A 20,214-nucleotide genomic window follows, 5' to 3' on the forward strand; every position below is an offset into this window, starting at 1 on the left:
ATCGGCCTGTGCCGTCAGACCTGAAATTCCTGACCCAACACCCCACGCCTGAGAGCCTTGTCATCCAGGCATCTTCTTTTTCTTCTTCATCTGGCGCATTCCCCGCTGCACCCTGGGATAGGGTATCAAAAAGACTGGATAGTTTGGGGAAGAAGTTATTTTTTTCCAACAGTCTAGTGCTGTGATCCATGAACACTGCATGCCTTTTGGGCCGCTTTTCCCATACTCTCTGGGATATGGTCGTGCAAGTGCTGCCTGCAGTTCCGGAGAAGGCCCGAACTGTCCTCTCCCAAGCCGTAACAGATGGGAGGGATGCAGCTAAGTTCATGACTCGTTGTGGACTGGATACGACCGACTCTCTAGGCACATCGGTTGCATCAACAGTGGCATTGAGACGCCACGCCTGGCTGAGAACGTCTGGCTTCTTGGGGGATGTCCAGCAAACCTTGATGGACATGCCCTTTGATGGCACACATCTCTTCGGAGACAAGGCAGACTTTGCGCTGGACGCTTTAAGGATTCCCGAGCCACGGCCCGGTCCCTTGGCCTTGCACCGGCACCTAGACCCCAGTAGTCCACCTTTCGTGGCTACGGAAGGGGCACCCAACCGCGTCCTTTTCCACCTGACCACAGGCACGGGATCCCACGTTCCCGGGGACCAGGGAGCCAGCAGGTAGCCCAGTCCACCCCTGCCCCCTCCTCAACCTACAAGCCTTCCTAGTCCGCAGGAACATCAGCAGCCAGTAGGCGGCAGGATATACCATCACCTGCCCCAATGGCAAGCTATTACCTCGGACAGGTGGGTACTCCAAATTGTCCAGAGGGGCTACTCCCTCCCCTTCGAAACATCTCCTCCTGCCATGCCACCTTAATAAAGCCAGATATCGGAGGATCATATGGCGCTTCTCCATGAGGAAGTCCAAGCCCTTTTGGCCAAAGGAGCTATAGAGAGGGTTCCGTTGCCAGAAGTAGGTTGTGGTTGCTATTCCCGCTACTTTTTGGTTCTGACAAAAGGACAAAGGTCTTCGACCTACATTAGATCTTCGGTCCCTCAATCTCGTCCTGAAAAAGGAGAATTTCAAAATGCTGACATTGGCTCATGTCCTTTCTGCCCTGGATCCCAGAGACTGGGTGGTAGCTTTGAACTTGCAAGGCTCATAATTAAAAAAAAAAAAACGATGTTTCAGCCTCTGTCCTGGATTTCGGTGAGAATGACTTTGAGGCTGCTGAGCCTCATGGCCTCCTGCCTCCTTCTGGTTCAAAATGCCAGATGGCATATGCGGGCCCTGCAGTGGGACCTGAAGTTCCAGTGGGCACAGCATCAAGGAAATCTCTCTGACAAGGACCAGATCTCGGAAGGTACTGCGAGAGACCTGCACTGGTGGTTAACGAATCAGAATTGGGTAAAGGGTCGATCCCTCTCCTTTCTCCAACCAGATCTTACGGTCATGACAGATGCGTCACTTCTAGGATGGGGTGGCCACATGGGGGAGGCAGAGATCAGAGGCATCTGGTCTCCACCGGAAACAGGACTCCATATTAATCATCTGGAGCTCCGAGCGATTCGACTAGCATTGAAAGCATTTCTTCCCTCCCTCAAGGGGAAAGCAGTGCAGGTGTTCACAGACAACACCACCGCCATGTGGTATTGCAACAAACAAGGCGGAGTGGGGTCGTGGACTCTTTGTCAAGAGGCACTTCGTCTCTGGACTTGGCTGGAACATCAGGGCATTTCCCTGGTAGTTCAACACCTGGCAGGATCCTTGAATGCCAGGGCAGACTAACTCAGACGACAATGCGTGGTCGATCACGAAAGGCGTCTACATCCGGAGGTGGCGCAAGGTTTCTTCGTGCAGTGGGGAGAACCTTGGTTAGATGTATTTGCCTCCGTAGAGAACGCGCAATGTCAGCTGTTTTGCGCGTTGGAGTTTCCGAAGCGGCACTCGCTCGGCAACGCTTTTCGTCACGAGTGGAATTCAGGCCTCCTGTCCTCAATGTGAGCCTTTTGATAAAAATCTACAAATTCATCACTCTCATTGAGTGTGACATTGGTAAAAGCTGGCTTGTCCACTACAGCCTTGCTTACAATCCTACATCCTGCTAAAATCACTTGTTGGCGACTCATGCCATTGGTGACATAATTGTTCATGAAGAAAACATCAACACCTTCATTTTTGATGACCAAATGCATTTCCTCCCCCCTCTTCCATTTCTACTTTTTATTTTCTTCCCTAAGGCAACGCTTTACTTCAGTATTCCCTCTTGCTTTGTTCACATATTTTGTGGGACTAGAAGTTGTTACTAGCGTTTCATGACTGAGATGCTTCTGCCTTCCTGTGATACTTATATTTCCTTCTTCCTTAACCTCTTTCCTTCAACGCTGACATTTCTCTTTCTCTACAGATATACTAAGGGAGTAGACATGTGGAGTGTCGGCTGTATTCTGGCAGAGATGCTTCTAGGAAAACCCCTTTTTCCTGGAACGTCAACAATTAACCAAATTGAACGAATTATGAGTGTCATCCCAGCTCCATCCCAAGAAGGTAAGATTTGTTTGCAAAGTCTGCCGTCCAGTGGAAAAGAGTGTTGAAACACTTTGCTGCTAGAATTGTCAATATGTGGTGGGAAAATTAACCTCTCTGGATGTTGGTGTCATGGATATTTAGGGAAGGTTGACTAAGAGGACTCCTTTGCGATATGGTGAAAAAATGACCATGTATCTTTGGAGAAAGGAGAAGGTAATTTTGCAAGCAGCAAAGATAGTGGAAATCTTGAGAAGGTCAGGCCTAGAAGCTGCACCCATGGTTACATTCTGCATGGAGCCCACCCTCTGTAACTGGCCAGGCTCCACCATGGTTAAGGCAGTGTTGGTGGGATCCTGCAGGCATGTACCTAGCAGAGATATATGTGGGGTGGCTACATGAACTGAAACAAACATGTTCTGACAACACTACCCCATTGACGCTACCTATGGAAATATATGCTGCCATTCCCACCCCTTCTAATTCTCAATTAATGTGGAACCTAGTCAGATGTTGAGACAGAGTGATCTAGTTGGATGAGGTTCCCTCCATACAGACGTTTACTCTTTATCATACACTCTTTTTTTGCCCCATCCTACTCCTGGACGACCACAGTCTGTACTGCAGAGTACAAAGGAGCACCCCCTTTTCTGGGATCGCTTGTTAATTGTTTGGGTGGTTTTGGACTTCGAGATTGCCCAGGGATGAGAGTTGTAGGTTGTTATTGTTGCTGGTTTTTGTAATGTTATGGGACTCTTTCAATATGCCTGAGGCTCTGCCTCTACTATGCCTGCCTTGCACTCGGTCACCCCCCAGATATGAACCGCCGCCCTAGTATTACATGGGTAAATTTAGTATTTTTGACCTGGAGTGTCCGAAGCCTGGTTACCACCTGTTAAAAGGCATACAGGACAACAATATATGAAGCGTAGGAATGTACAAATAGCATTCTTGCAAGAAACTCCTATAGCAATTGGGGAAGACACAAAACTGTAGAGACAGTGGCGAGGCCAATGCTACTGCACCACATGTTCTGGTTTTGCAATAGGAGCCCTTATCTGTATCCGACCTGGCATTCCTTTTCGACACACTAGTGTAGTAATTGCCCCTGAAGGACGCTATGTGTTCACAGAAGGGTCACTCAGTGGTATTTGTGTCCTCTTGGGAAGCATATATGCTCCTAGTGTAACACAACTAGGCTTCTTCACACATGTATCTGAGGTCCTGACTAAATGGACGCACATTCCTTGGATCCTGGAAGGGGACTTTAACAGCATAATTGGTTTACAACTAGATCGATCGCACCCCCGCCCCACCTTTCCGATATCCCCTGTCACTACGACAGCAAGCAGCCCATTTTGCGCAATGGTTGACTCACTGGACCCTACAGGACTGCAGGTGCACATTACACCCAGACATCAGGGAATACTCCCACTATTCACTACTGCATGGCTTGCATGTTAGATTGGATTATATATTTTGTCCCGCCTCTGTCCAATTGAGGTTCGCCTCTGCTGAGTATTTAGGAAAAACTTTCTCAGATCACAACCCAGTGCAACTTGACTGGGGGGTGGGGGGGACACAGTTTGACCATCAGTCCCTACATGGCAATTACAGCCTGTGGCTATGGAGGACCAAGCATATAGAGAAAGTCCACACTAAAGGCATTAGCAGAATTCTTTCATTTTTTTTTTTTTTTACAGAAAACTGGAGCACTGCAGCATCCCATACAGTGGGCTGGGAAGCACTAAAGGTAGTGATGCAAGGTCACTGCATACGTACAATGGTGGGCGTAAGAGCAGACATACACAGGGATCTGCGCCGAACAGAACATAACCTCAGCCATTTGGAAGTAGATTCTCAACAACTAACCATAGCCACAGAGAGACACGCCTGCCTAGTGGAACATCTACAATGTCTAGATTTTAGGCCATACCAAGCCAGGATGCACGTTAAGGGAAACAAAGCCGTCCGATTACTAGCATGGCTCTTGCGTATTACGAATCCCACTATCACAGCAATTAGAAGCTTCCCCACGTGCATACTCACTACACAAGTACATATACATGAAGCATTCACCGTACACTTTCGCATCCTCTATAACCTGCCTATTGAGACGAGAACATAAAATAGTCTAGCTTTCTTACAAGGAGTCAATTTACCTTCTCAAGAACCCACAGCCAGTGAAGACTTCAATATGCCCATTATAATCCAAGAGATACGTAGTGCAGTCAAAGATATGGCCACTTGTAAAACCCCCGGGCTCGACTGGTTCCCCATGGAATTTTAAAAGACTTACATGCCCACGCTGGCCCCCAGACTTTTTGAAGTTTTCCAAACGGCTTTAGAAACTGGCAAAAGACCCTTTAGAATTGACTTTCTACCTGCCACTCTCCATGCTTTGATCCCATTATAAAATATTGAGTAAAATCATAGCCTCTCGCCTTTTACCACACATGCCCACACTGATTCATTCTGACCAAAATGGCTTCATTCCGAGCAGATACCTCGCTAAACATTTGGAGACCGTACAAAATCATGGAACTCTGCCCTGTGCAGTGGTCCTATGCCATCTGCATGGTTTAGGATTTAGAAAAAGCATTCAGTACACTGAATTGGTAATACATGTTTTCTACTCTCACAAAGCTAGGTAAAACGGTCCGATTACAAAACTACACACACCTCTTACATGCAGACCCAACAGCCATGGTGAAGATCGGGCAATGCATCTCACCTTCCTTCCTGGTGAGCAGAGAAACATGCTGCCCACCCCTCTCTTTCTCTTTCTCTTTGCTCTGGTCATAGAACCCCTAGCACAGTGACTACGACAGCAAGCCAGAGAATGGGGCATACCACTAGATGAAATACAACATGCAGTTTCCTTAATTGCAGATGATGTTTTAATATATGTACTGGACATTAGAGAGGGCATTGAGAATATAATAGCAATCCTTTCAGATTCCGAGCGGCCTCAGGTCTGAGAGTCAACTGGGGTGAAACATGCCTGTTCCCACTATGCCCGTACTGCCCCTCACAGCATTTCATAGTAGACACTCAAACACTGTAGTGGGACCCTCATACCTTCAGATATTTAGGCATACAGATGTATCATGACGCTCAAGACATTTCAGACTGTAACCATATCAAAATCATTGCCTTCCTCTGACCCCAAATGGCCTTTTGGAGTACACTCCCGCTCATGGTACAGGGCAGGATTTCACTATCTAAAATGGTTATCCTCCCCAACTTGCTATATATATATCTTCTGTAAACTTCACTCTGCCCTAGGAAGCTTCATTTGGAACAAGGGTAGACATTGCATAGCACTAAGCAAGTTACATCTGCGCAAGGAGAATTGGGGCCTCTAATTTTGACTACTATTACTTGGCCGTCCAACTCCATTGGCCTTCACTCTGGCTGGCAGGTCGTCTGCTAGAAGATGTGGGGCAAGCATCCGCTCCACCAAGTACAACAAATGGTACAAGAAACATTTCTTCTCTGAGCAGCACCACTCTGTCACTTTAGCTCTTTACTCAAGGTTGCACGTGATCACTATAAACATGAACTTTGACTCATGCCCCCTGGTCCCCACACTTCTCTTCAGAAATCAGACTTGCCATCATCTGACTGTTCCGGGACATGCTTGGTCATGCGGGCCTTCAACATTGGGAAACAGCAGGGCTACGCACCCTGGGGACGCTATTCCATATGGTGTGTTACTAACCTTCGATCAATTACGCGAGGACTAGGGGATAGTATCTGGACACGTCCTCGCATAAGGGAGGGGATTCATAGCACATCACGAACGCTGAGCCCACCCAACACTCATTAGTACATACGCTTCTTGTCATGGACAACAGTCGTCAGTTAATCACTTGGCTCACGAGAGCACTAGTGCACACTACCTGAGACCTTTTGCTTTCATCTTGAAGATGGGAACATGATATTGGTAGGGAATTCACTCACAAGGGATGGGAACGAGTACAAATAAATTTTTTTAAAAAGTCTCCCAGAATGCAAAATTTCAATATATTCAACACAACATACTGCACAGGGCATACCTCACACCAGCGTCCCTACACAAAATGTTTGGTTCCCAGATGCCAAGATCCTATTGTAGACCTGGCCCATATGTTCCGGATCCATCCAGCAGTGAAGCGTTTCTGGGCAGACATTACTAACGCTATTACGGAATTAACAGAGCAGTCCAACGTATGCTCCATTGGAAGTGCCCTACTTGGCCTCTTTAAACACTCCAAATGAACACAAGTGACCAACTGCTTTATAGATCTTCTGGGCTTCTGATAGGCCGTAGGACTATCGCTATGTGTCGGAAAAGCCGTTCTCTCCCAAGACAACTACACTGCTGAAATGGAGTAAAGCTGAAACAGTGGCACTCAAAAGGGTGGGGGAGTACATAGGATCCTCATTGCAACTGTCTGAGAAATCTACATACAAGAACTACAGCTATATAAGGAAGAATTCCTAAATTACCCCACAGTGCGTTCATGATTGCAGCACCCCATTTGCTCTTTCAAAAGATCACTCATAACCGTGAGACCAGCCAAACCTGCTTGTGCTTAATATCGATAAGCACCACCAGGCATTACCTACAGTAAAACATAAGTGTGAATAACTGTAAGAAACATACAACCTAGAGTGTCAATGAACATATTTTGCTTTATATGTATATAATATATATATATATTATAGTATAGACTTCCAAGTTCTGTTACTGTTACTAAGATTCAAACGAACCGATGACTCCTGCCTTCCATATTCGATATCTATTGACATAGTCTAATTGTTCTGAGCATATTGACTATGTAACCTACACCCCTGAATACACTGTATGTCAAACTGCATGACCTATATACTTAATAAAAATTGGTTTAAAAGAAAAAATCAATGCAGACATACAGAAGCCTCAAGAGCTATCATCGAAACAGAAAAAAAACCTCTAATAAGATGTTTTTCTCAGTAAAGAAATTAGCAAAGTCATTAATACGCACAGTAAAGTATGCTGCATATGGCACATGCATGATATTTACCGGATCAGGTTCCCAGCCTTGTTGTTTGGTAGCAGGGTGCACCCACGATGTATAACTGATAAGAGTCTACAGAATATGAAGACTGGAGTCACATTAAAGGTATTTTACCTGATATTATGTGTCTACTGGCTTAGGGTCGGACTCAGACATCCATCAATTTACACTATTTTACTATCCTGCATCAATTCATCCCAAAACAGAAATGTTCTGTGTTTCATATTAAACAGGCACCATTGTGTATTTCTTTTGTATCCCTTAGATTTCAGGACCACATTCTATTTTTGGCATGATGGGTCTCATTTTCAATCCCTTACGTTTTGTTATAAATGGTTGCTTATTTTGTAATGATTTTATAAGTGGAGGGCTGTGACACCTCCCCCTCCTGTATTTGGACTCATCGTGATGCCAGTGGAACGGATATTAGGTAGTTCTGTTGCACCCCTACTTATGACAGTAGGGGACAGAAGTTCTTGCTGTCCTATTGGGTAACTAAAGGCTTTCTACTTCTGGCATTGTTGTCTTTCGGGCACAACGTCCTTCGTTTCCCTTTGGTCTTATTGGTCCCCTCTGCTTTTCATTACAGATATCTTAGCTGTGAAATCAGATTATGGAGCCTCTGTCATCAACCGTATGAGCTCCCGGTGAGTGAACCACCGAGTTGTTGACATGGTTGACAACCATTCTCTTAACTGTCTGCTATTATATTAAGTCAAACCCCTTCCTTTTGTCGACCTCCTGCTGTAATATTGATCCTTTCCAGAACGCCACCTTTCTAAAGCATTAGATGTTTCATAAATCCACATGCTTGAATTATTCCCCAACGTCTGTCTCACTACCCTCCATATGCAAAGTTATCTTAGTAATATTTTAAAACAGCAGTAGACACTGAAAACCAAATACAAAACCTTCATAGATCACAAGTAGCCTCTTTGTTTTATGGTCCGCAGTCTAGCCAGTCAGGTGGGTGAGGCCTAGGTTGCAACTCTCCTCAATAGCGCCAAGTGTCAGCATTATTTATAACCTGGTATCGGGTAACAAGAAGTCCTTTGAGCTCTCCTTCTTTTTCTCAGCTTGACCTTTTGAGCCCTTTTCTCTGAGGAACAACCTCTGTCTCACTTCTTAGACCGAATGCTGGTAATGTCTGCTCCTTTCTGTACTGGAAAGTTGAGGTAAAAATATTATTCTAATTGACTTGTCCGGTGGCTGAAGCTTTCCATCAAAGAACTCTCTCTTCAAACCATGTGATGTCTGTGGGGAAAGAAAGATTTGAACTGAAGAATGACGTGCACAATTTATTAATAAGAGCAGGAGAACTGACACAAGGCCTGCACCATTGATGACCACACTGATGATAAATGTTGTTTCTATGCCATCAGTGAATATCCTCCCATTGGCGAAGACGCAGTCATCGATGAAGATACCAACGTCATTGAGTAAATCACTATGGTGGACAAGTAAAGTACTCTTGTCGGTGCCTGTGTATCTTCCATAGCAAGTTCAGTGCCAGTCCTTGTCCTAGAAACTACTACACCCTTGACGGTTTCGTCAACCACTTGGACAACTCCAACATTGCCCCAGAAACGGATTCCTTCCACGCTGCCATTCGTGCCACTTGTGTCCCATTAATAATAACACCAGAGCCACCTGTGCAACTTTTGAATGATTCTTCCTAAGCATTTTCGTGTAGTGAAAGATCCAGTGATTGTGTCACTAATGGGCATAGTAGCCAATATCAGTTGTATTCAGGTGATTACATGCGTTCTAGAACTGCTTTTCGGAAGTAGGATCTCATGATCTTAATGTCGTCCACATACCCACCAATCCAGACAGGACGGAAGTATGTTAAACCATCATATTATGGTTGCCACATCAGAGATGGAATCGCCAGCATGTGGACAAATTGTTCAGGTGCCCATGGAATATTTAGACTTTGTGAAACAGTTAATGGCGGACCTCTATAGCAGGCTGCCTCCAACCCACGGAGGCCCTCCTGCACAGTACGTTCGGCAGATTTGACTCCTCATTGAGTTCCAGTAACAGAATCTGTAGGTGTGCATCATACATCCTGCCTCATTGAGTAACTCCTACTGAAGAAATTGCAAACCCACCATCTGGATTGCCCAGATGGAATGTAAGGCAGGGCATTCCATCCATGCTGGCGATAATGGCAGTGCTGATGATGATGGAGATTCAGACTAACTATACAGTGACATTCCAAGTGACAATCAGCAAGACCCTTAAGAGTGGCACCCCCTAACTGGTTGCCCCTACCGGATCCCACAAACTCAGACCACTCCAAATTTACTTTTATGGAAGAATTGAGGCCACAGTTTTTTAGGCAATTTTTCAACTTAAAAGCGATCTTTCAACCACCATTTATTTATTTATTCAACAAGCCTGTGCCCTCCTTATTATAGCCCCCAAGCACTGTTCCCTACATTCAGTGCCTACCTATCTGCCCCAGATGACCTGTCACCTTGGGTGTAACTATTTCATTCACATTCCGGGCAACCGTCTGCTTCCAGCCCCTTTCACTTGTGGTGCAACCACTCAATTCCTTCCGGGTAAGCGTCTGCTTCCAACCCAGCCGGGTGACCTTTCACTTCCGATGCAACCTCTCAGTTCCTTCCGGGTAAGCTTCTGCTTCCAACTCAGCCAGTGACCTTTCACTTCTGGAGCAACCAAACCTTTGGGAAAACGTCTGCAACTAGCCCACCAGGTGACCATTTGCTTCCGGCATCGCCATTCATTTCATTCAGGGCCGGCATCTGCTTCCAGCCCAAGAATAAATTGATATCCTGGGTGAATGTCTCCACCCTTTCTTGCCAGTAGACCCAGTCACCTCTACACCAACTTCTTACGGGCCACAGGCTCAGCCCCCAGTTCAACCCACGAGGCCATTGCAGTAGCTTGCCAGTACCCTGCAGGGTCATGACTGTCACCTGTTGTTGCCTTTTCCCCTCCAAAACCTGCCTTTTGCTCTTTACCTTTGCACCAAAAGGGCCTCCTGTAAGCCTGCTGTGCCTCTGTGACAGTTATCTCCTGGTGTACTCCATTGCTGTCCCTTGACGTCTCAGAGGGTGGGTGGGTGTCCTCTGAAGAATCCCCAGGGGGAAGGGGGACCTTTGCCTGCAGTTAAATACCTGTACCCCCCCCACCCAATTTCTTATTCTCAGATTTAAGACTGGCCTGGACCCAGTGTCCCCATCCCTGACCAGTATCTTTCCTGTGTGCAGTTAACCCTTTCCTTACCTCTGACCAGTCTGGGTTCTTCTCCTGGGGGTGGCCTCCACTGAAATAGTATTTCGTTCCCCCATACCCCTGCGCATCCCTCCCAGGTTCAACTTGCCTGATGCACCGTATGTGAAAAGTCCTTTGTCTTCGATTTTGAGGACAAATGATTATCGATATGGACTGTGTCCAGTCCTTGATTACATCTAGGAGGAAGTCCTGTTTTATATGCACAATCTGACTGCAGGCTCCCCTCTAATCTTACGCCTGAAGAACAAATACTAACTACCTGCCACAGCTCCAGTGTGCCCACTAAATCAGGTAACAGTTGAGCCAGTTACTTTAGCTGCAACACAGTACGTTCTAGAAACTGCATATACTTCTGAATTACATCAGATGACAACAGGAGCCATCTTGAGTTCACTTTAAAAATGCCAGAGATGCAATATAAAGGTCTTTAGCAGACATAGATGCCACCTTACAAGCCATAACTACTGTCACGGACATGGCAAGATTGTTCGGTGTGCTACAAAAGAGGCAACAGTACAGCCAGAGAGGGTCATTCTAGCCAAGAGTGAACACATTGTTTCATCCCTACAGAATCCTGCATCCCAGCATGGGAGATGGAAATAGAGAGGGAAGTCAGCAGCCTGCTGAAACATTTACCATAGATTGATGGATTTTGGACACAGTTCAGAATGGCTACATGATAGAATTTACTTCAAAGCTATCAATGACACCTATAACAAATGATCATCTTCAACACTTGAAGGCCCCAAGATTAGAAATAATCAAACTATTACAAAAAGTGGCAGTGGAACCGGGACCTTAAAAACATTAGGGTTTTTACTCAACATTTTTTCTCATCTGAAAGAAAATTGTGGAATGGCGTACCATTCTAGCTCTGAGAACATTGAACATGTTTATAAAGAAAAACACTTTCAGAATGATCTTATTGGTAAATCTCCACTTTATTGATTGAAGATGCATTTCCTTCCCACCATTTATATCAACAGTTTTATATCAACAGTAAAGAACATACTCTTTATGGTATATGATCATTACAGCCAATTCAGAGCACTCCCTTCAGCCTAAAGTTGGCACCCAGAGAACTCATGAAATGCAGAGCTCCAGTGTGCCGTGCCTTTACCTCTTCAAGGCGTAAGGGTTTTCCCTTATCTTGATGACTCGCTCGTCAAAGCTCTGTTGTTGCACCAAACATCAGCAGCAGTTCACCAAACATGATCTCTACTGAAAGAATTGGGGCTGACCCCCAATAACAGAAAATCGCTTCAGATACCGGCATAAAAGATTTTCTTTCTAGAGCCACACATCTGTGCAGATATTCTAAAGACTTCTCCAGTCAGGGAGAGAGAAGAAGGATTAATGCAACTTCTTCATGATATAGACACAAGGACACAGATTACAGCCCGGAAATAAAAATGTTGTCTTGCATTCCCCTGGTAAGACCCCCTTCCAGAACAATTAAATATGAAGTGAAAGCAGATTTAAGGGCAAAGGGACAAAAGCATTCAAATCTTGATAATGATGAAACAGGTCTTGACTTGGTGGATGATCAAAGAAAATGTATATACAAGGGAGGACCTTTGCGAAGTACAACCACAATTCCATCTTGCAACAGATGTCTCGTTGAAAGGCTTGGGAGCCTTGGAAAGGACCTGTCCTCAAGCTGCCTTTAGACAACAGGAAAATAAAATGCACTTAAACATACTGGAGTTAAGAGATGTCTGGCTGGCTGTGAAGGCCTTTTTACTGCTGATCTCACACAAGTATGTCAGACAAAGGTCTGACAACATGACAACTCTATGCAGAAACAAGAAGAAACCAAATCGAAACAGAAGTTCAACTACATGTGTGGATTGTTGTTGATAGTCTGTATTTGAGAGAATTAGAACTGGTATTTCAAAGATGGGGGGGTATACCACCTTTAGATCTTCATGCCATGCTGGAGAGCCCCAAAGCAGCACAAACAAGTAGTTCTGTCACAGCTCCCAAGTGGGATGCTTAGTCCCAATATCACTGATATTATGGAAGCTCAAAATACCAATATAGCAATACCAATTGCTCAATGTGGGCGAGGCCATGTTGATTCACTGAGCTCTGCCAATAGGAACACAGATCCAAGTCTGACCTGATCTGTACCTTCTTCCAAGAATAAAGGAAATTGCTTCAGTACAACGCAGCCTCTGTGCACCTGACTGTCGGGCAGCTGCAGACCCAAAATATGGCTTTCTAAACATTCTGCCAAACTCTAAGAAGATTCTACAAGCAGCTAGAGCAACGCCACAGTCAAAACCTATTCTCAAAAAATTGAAAATATTTTGCATTTGGGCATCAGCTGATAAAATGCACAGCAAATCCCACAAAACCCTTGCCACACCATCCTTTTTCTCAATTAGGATGTTCAAACAATTCATGAGAAGAATTTTCCACACATCTCCACTCTAGCAACCAATCCACCAACATGGGAACTGAAAACTATGCAAGGAGTTCTAATTAAAGCATGTTTTGAGCCTATTTGTAAAGCATCATGTCTAATGCTCTCATGCAAGAATTTTTTTCTTTATTGGCAATAACATTGACAAAACATAGCAAAATACACCCATTTACTGTAAATTCTCTTCAATAAACGTTTATAGCAACAATGTCACTTTTGCTATGAATCCCAGATTCATCTGAATGAGAATATTCATTTACCAATGTCTTATCTACCAATATATACGGCTGCATTCTTTACCCTTAAAAAATGTCTACATCAATGAAACAAAAGTCTTTAATAAAACAGAATTACTGTTCCTGTTATATGGAAAATCTAACAAAAGATGCCCTTTGTCAAAACAGGGCACATCACGTTGAATCACAGCATGTAACTCCATGTGCCATGCCAGAGTTGGGCATCCTCTGGGACACAGAATTGAGGTGCATTGAGAAGAAGTGTGGCTGCTACGACTGCACTCTTCGCTGGGTTGTTCCTACTGAACAAGCCGATGACTTGGTCTTCAACCCATACCTGTGTCAAATGTTATTGTCTGAATGTCCAGTTTAAAGCCAAGACTGCAGAGGGACCAACAGTGTTGTGTAACATTTTCCATTAAGGTAAGCCTTATTTCCTAATACATTGTATTAATGTACTGCTTCAGACATCATAATTCAAGCATGTGAATCTATGACAGATCCCTTGTTGGAGAAGAATACTTTACTTACCTGTAACTACAGTTGTTCTTCATTGGTATCTTTTATAGATTCACATCCACCCACCGTTCTCCCTATTCATTAAGCTACTGAGGTCTTTGTGATACAAGCTACGAAAATCTGAGAGAGAGCCCCCAAAAGGAATTGTAAACCTGTCCCCTCCACCGGAGTGGCTAAACCTTGGTTCACAAGATGAGACTGATGGTCTATTAATGTTCTCCATTTGTTTTTAGTGTCAGTTGCTGTCTGTATTGAAATACTGCTTAACACTGACTACTGCACCTTCTTATCCTGACATCTGTGAAAAATTAAAAGTTCTGAATATATGAAAGATAGCAATACTGAAGAACTGTAGTTCAATTTTTCGTTCCCTTTCAGCTCTCCAATCCCTGCTTTGAATTTTATATGATTTCCAGTGCTCCTCATTCATCTGTTACCTTTCATCCCTGTCTGCTCCCTCCATCCCTTACTTGTATTTAGTTTTCATGTCTTTGATTCTTCTTCTTATCCCTTCGTTTCAGTAAATGTACCTCCTTTTGCGGTGTTTGTAGGAAGAGTTTAGATACCAACCATTGTGTACGTAATTTTTTATTTGTTTTTTCAGGCAGAAGTTGCCATTTGAGGAGCTTTTTCCCTCTAGCACGCCTCCGGAGGCAGTGGATCTGGTCAAGAAACTGCTGGTCTTTAATCCCGACAAGAGACTGACGGCTGAGGAGGCGCTGCAGCACCCGTATGTTCAGAGGTAGGTGCGTCCGCCCTTCCTGCTGGTGCTGTCTGTTTTTATTGTAGATTACATATATGAACAGTATCTATCCTTTGGCATCATACCTTTCTGTGTTAGTGATTTTGGACATTGAAATATTTATGTTGGCCTTTTTCATTTGTTGCATGTTCTTCTTAGTGCGGCTGTGCCTCACTCCAGGCTTGTCTCCGTTACTGTTTGTCACTGTGATGTGACTTTCACTATGTAGTTATGTCCCATTGTAGATTTATTATTAATAATCGTTGCTCCCTGTATCCAGAATGTCTTGCAGTTCTTTCCTGCACAAAGTACTTAGGAGTTTTTTTTTTACTCCACTCACTCCAGATGTCTGGCTTCTTAGCCAGTTCAAAAGACTGATTTCAAGTGGGTGGAGGCATCCATAGTCGGGTTTCCCTCTAGTCATAGACTGGCTCTGTAAACTTTAAAAAGACAGGTATCAGCCTGCCTTGTGTGGTAGATGTTCAACTTTTCCTCTGCGTTCTTTATAACAGCGGAAAACGTAGTCACTGCTGCTGGTAGAAACTCAAACGTATGTGAGGTATCCACCCCGCTGGCATTCTGCAGATCCGTAAACATAGGAGAACCACAGTACTCCTTAGGCAGTAAGTGGAGTGCCTCTCTATCCTCCTCTCCAAAAGCCTGAAGTGGATGGCTTAAAAAAGTCAGTTGGTCAGAATCTGACCCAAACATGTCATCCATCCTTCTGAAGTATTCCTGATTTGATTTCTGCATGTCCGGAAACTCATTATCTCACAAGATGAAAAATGCATTCTGCTGAACTAGATGCCAGTTACTGAGAAGGAAAAATGACAGACTGACTTCATAGCTTAGGTCAAAACAGAAACTGACATCCCACGAGGAACCTTTGAATGTAAAGGCATAAGTGCCAAATCACCTGATCACAGGCAATGGAACCACCATGGATGCTCTCAAAGGCGCACAAGAGGGCATCTGATTCAAATTTCCTAATATAGCCTTCTTGAAATTCTCCAGTTATTGGGCAGAAGCCTCTAAATGGGTGCAACTTATCTGCTGCAAAGGATGGAGAACAGGGATCACTTAAGAGGAAGGAGGTGAAGTCGCTTTTGCAGCCTCTTGTTTTTCTGTACTTAGAAGAAGAATGCTCCCTCTTCATTTACTTCTTTCTCTTTGGTGATCAGTTTCTGGGGTGAATGGGAGAGACCTGGAGGGAGACCTGTATTTCATGTTTGAGGCCATAACAAGTGTCATCTTCCTCTCTGTTAAGCCTTGGACTGAATCAAGGTACATATATCACATCATGCCATGTCGGACCCCATCCAGGGGGCCACAGGGCTGACTGGGTCTACTGGGTCCCAACTGTGGTGTTTGAGGTGGTCTGCCAGTGTGTCCTGGGGTCCATCCTATTATGGCTCTGCGGACCGGGTCATATAAACACTTTCTGCACCTCACACTCGGGGTAGCAAGGGCAAGCAGTCAAAGGGGCCTCACAGAAGTAGTTGGGTGGGAGGTAAAAACACAGAACTGAACTGTGAATCAGCAGCATTGTCCAGCACAGTGCGTATCCTCTGGAATAAAAGAAAGTACTTTAATCACACAGCATAATGTAATATTACACAGTGCACACAAGGGTTCAGATGCAGTGTTTGAATCATGCTTTTGTTCTCTTTGGTAGTGCTACTCCCTTCAGTACCCACTCCCTCCTTACGAAGTTCCCAGCACCTATTAACCCGGATGGTTATCTTGGAACAAGGCAGATTGGGCACAGGTTCAGTTCACCCGAGGCATAGTTGCACACAGCATGTCAGTTTGTTTTCACCTAGTCTCACGTTTGTTTCGCAGACCTCAGTCTGCTTCCTCAGTGTCTTTTTCCACTTACAGTTCTAGGACCTATGATTTTCTGCAGTCTGGCATTGCAGTTCAGTTGGTACAGGATAGATGTGTGCATTGATCCTTCTCCAGTGTCGTGTGCAGTACATGGGCCCCAGCTGCAGATTTCCTCAGAACTTGACGACTGGGAGCTTTCAGCTGGGCAGTTCACAGCCAGCTCTCATCTTTAGCAGTTGAAGCCTCCCTGTGCTGGTGTGACGTATGTTCTCCCTGCTGAGCCTGATCATCTGTGTGTCGTCGGAAGTCGCCTGAGCAGAGTTCCAGTGTCAGCAAAAAAGCGTTCCGACTCCATTGTCGGCAGCTGCAGCACCATTCTGAGTCGCACAGTGGTCGGATGGTCTTACGTGATAGTTATCACTTGTTAGAAGTCTTGATACAGTTCAGAGCAAGTACCACACCATACACTGGATGCTTCTGGCTTGGCTCCCTCATAGATGCTTGGTTTCTCTGGGAGTTCTCCACACCAGGAACACACTGGGCTTCTCTTCCTGTAGAGTCTCTTCTTCTACAGGGCCAGGAGGACTTCTTCCACATCTACGCAGACCCTCGTCTTCCCTGCCAGAAAATGCAGAATTCAGGTGATGACCCTCATCTCCCGGAGACCAGCCCTGGGCAGACAGCTGTCGTTCAGGTACTCAGTGGAGCACTCCTTGGTCATGAAGAACTTGGAAATAGAACAAAGTGGATGGTTTAAATCCCCCGTTTATACATCTCCAAGAAAAGGGATGTGGATCCACCATTGTCTACTTTTTCATAATTGGTTCAGGTTGGTTCTCTATCAAACTTCATTTATGGTTTCTCGGACCAACATGTTGTGCGGAATGATTACTCTCACATTATGTAGGATTGATGCGGTCTTCAAGCAGGAGTATTCAAAACACAAGCCTAATAGAGCGTGTGATATGTGTACCTGACTATTGCCTTCCTTTCGAGACCTTGAGTAACAAAAACTACGATCCCACCCTCACAGTTGTCTGCGGAACAGCAGTTCTTAGGAAGAACTATTTGGCAGCCTTTGCTAGCAAGGCTTTCATCGAATTTCTAATTTCGAGAAGGGTCAGTCCACCACACTACCATTGATCCGGAGGAAAGGTCTTGTCAATCATCATTCACAAAAACTCAGTACATTACCTCCCCACCTTCATGTGACTTATCTAAGGCATGGACTTTGTCCTGGGTCTACTATGAGGTCCCGTTTGGTGTGCCCCTCCAGGTAATGGAACAAGGCCTGGACTTTGCATTATTGGAGGCAGGCGCACTTTCTCTGTGCACATGCTCGATTAACGCGATGCCTGGGTCAAACAAAAAATAGAGATACTGGTTTACATGACTTTGGACACTCAGGGCAGGGATGCCATGGGTTTAACATGCAAGGGGACATGTCTGTACCAACACCTCACTCTAAGCACCCGCACCAGGCGCCACGATCAAGTCGATGCAGGTTAGACATAGACCTCAGACATTTGTATGAAGTTCTTCGGGGTGATAAGAGTTGAAATGTTGCCAGTACTTTATTGCCCAAGGTAGACAGCAGAGGACTCACCGATTTGGCACTTAGTTGCCTCTACAGTCAGTTTGGCCCTCCACACCTTTTGGAGGTATCACAAATCCTTTTTCTTGCTGCTAAAGAACACCAAATGGTTCAACAGGCAAGGCAGAGTTCCTCTAAATGAGCAAGGACATGGTTCAGCAACTTTAGAAATATGGGGCATCCTTTGGCTGACGTTAGAAACCCCTCTGTGAGATTGTGCTGCTTTGGAGGCACTGTGGGGCTTGCACTGTAGGAGCCACTGGGACATGATTGGGGTAACAAACTGGGGCATATCTGGGGACCACAGAGTCCCTTTTGTGGAATTACAGGACCAGTATGAACTGGCAGCCACACAACACTTCGGCTACATCTAAATTCATCACACTCTCAGGGGCTACCGGGAACTATTACATGAGTTGGCAGATTAAATCACTGCTGGAGTTAAGGCTCCTATTAGCCACCTCTGCAAAAAACATGCTATCTCCCTGGTTTACGGGACACTGGTGGCTAACTACCAGCCTATCCTTGCCGTACTACGAATTTAAGGAGGGAGACCTGGGTGTCCTGACGGGTGAGGATTGGAAGGAGAAGTGTCGCCACCCATGAGGGTTTGCCAATAAATCAGGATTCCGATTAGTCTCACTGAAAGTTTGCATTGCACTTGCCATACCAGAACTAGATTGTTCCAAATGAGGCTTCCAAATGAGGCTTTGTAGGGGGTGTTATGAAAAGTATTTACTGGAATGTAGCCAAATGGGACATAGGTTCATACCCTTTGGGACTGTCCATCGATACAATCATTTTGGTGACAGATCGGTTGATGCATCTCAATGGTCACAGAGGAACCAGTAAACTTAACCCAGAAGTTGAGCATTCTGGGGAAATTGGGAGTGGGTTAGGGGGAACCAAACCCTACCTAAATATACACTGCTGTTTTATAATGTAGCCAGGAGAGACACTGCCCAAAAGTGGGGAATTGGTGAGTTGTCTACAGTATCCCAATGGCATGCTGGAATGGACTGGCGCATGCAGACCTGAGCGTGCAATATACAAGGTTAAAGGGTTGCCCATGGAAATCTGAAAACATCTGGGGCCAATGGAGGGAATGTAGGAACTTTGACTGACTCTATGGATGGTCAAGCTGTCAGCTCAGTTTTATCATGTACAATGCATTGACACATTATGTATGTGTTACACCAGTGTCAGTAAGTTGTGATGTGTTTTTCTTTATTCATGTAACATTGTGTTTTTTATAAAAAAGATTTTAAAAGATATAGGGCATCCTTAAGTAAAATAGGGATAATCCTGTACTGGTAGGAGGCCCTCGGGCATCTTGAAACTCAGTACCACCTGTCCTTGTTGCCAAGATAATTTGCCTGTAGTCACTGATCAGATAATAAGTACTGGTGCACTAAGCTTGTCCATTAACTCGTCTGCTTAAGAGATGGGAATGGGTGGCTGTCTTAGTAATCCTGTTCAGACCCTGAAAGTCCACAAAACAATTTGAGGCCTGTTGACCCTTGTGTGTCTACAGATCCACCACCACTGGACTAGCATATGAAGCAAGGGAGTGCTCAATGACCTGTACGCCCAGAATCCTGGCCATCACCTCCTTAGTGTAGTCCTGGACATTGGCTTTGCATATTGCATTTATGAGACTGACAGTCCTCCCCTCCTGTTATGGACACAAACTGGGGTTATTTCAGGGGACAATGAGAACAGGTTCTCAAAGCACTCTGCCTGCTGTGCTGATGTCAGATTTGAGGTGATGTTCTTTTCTATTTCTATTGATTCACCCATCTCTGCTCTATGGAGCAGGCTAGGTAGAAATTCATGCTTCCTTGACCTGGGCTGTGGCCACAACTAGCGCTGCCTCTTCCTCCTTCTGGAATTAGGGTTTCAACTGATTAACCGCAACCGATTTAACAGCAAAAACTTCAGGCTTGTGCACCAGTCATAACTAAATATTTGACAACCTGATCTTTTTTAACATGGAGTAAATAACACACTATTTGCCCTCCAGACAACAAGAGT

General features: G+C 45.0%; 1 protein-coding gene across 6 annotated transcripts in view; it reads left to right on the top strand.

Annotated features, from left to right (window-relative positions):
* Positions 1-20,214, top strand: part of MAPK15 (mitogen-activated protein kinase 15) — a 157,220-nt gene that overhangs the window by 59,675 nt on the left and 77,331 nt on the right. For all 6 annotated transcript variants that reach the window (XM_069221164.1, XM_069221162.1, XM_069221165.1 and 3 more), the window contains 3 exons: positions 2,404-2,543; positions 8,157-8,214; positions 14,622-14,759. In XM_069221164.1, coding sequence (XP_069077265.1) covers positions 2,404-2,543; positions 8,157-8,214; positions 14,622-14,759 — 336 coding nt within the window. The remainder of the gene's footprint in view (positions 1-2,403; positions 2,544-8,156; positions 8,215-14,621; positions 14,760-20,214) is intronic.

This window comes from Pleurodeles waltl, chromosome 2_2, assembly GCF_031143425.1.
Source record: "Pleurodeles waltl isolate 20211129_DDA chromosome 2_2, aPleWal1.hap1.20221129, whole genome shotgun sequence".
Taxonomy (NCBI): Eukaryota; Metazoa; Chordata; class Amphibia; order Caudata; family Salamandridae; genus Pleurodeles; species Pleurodeles waltl.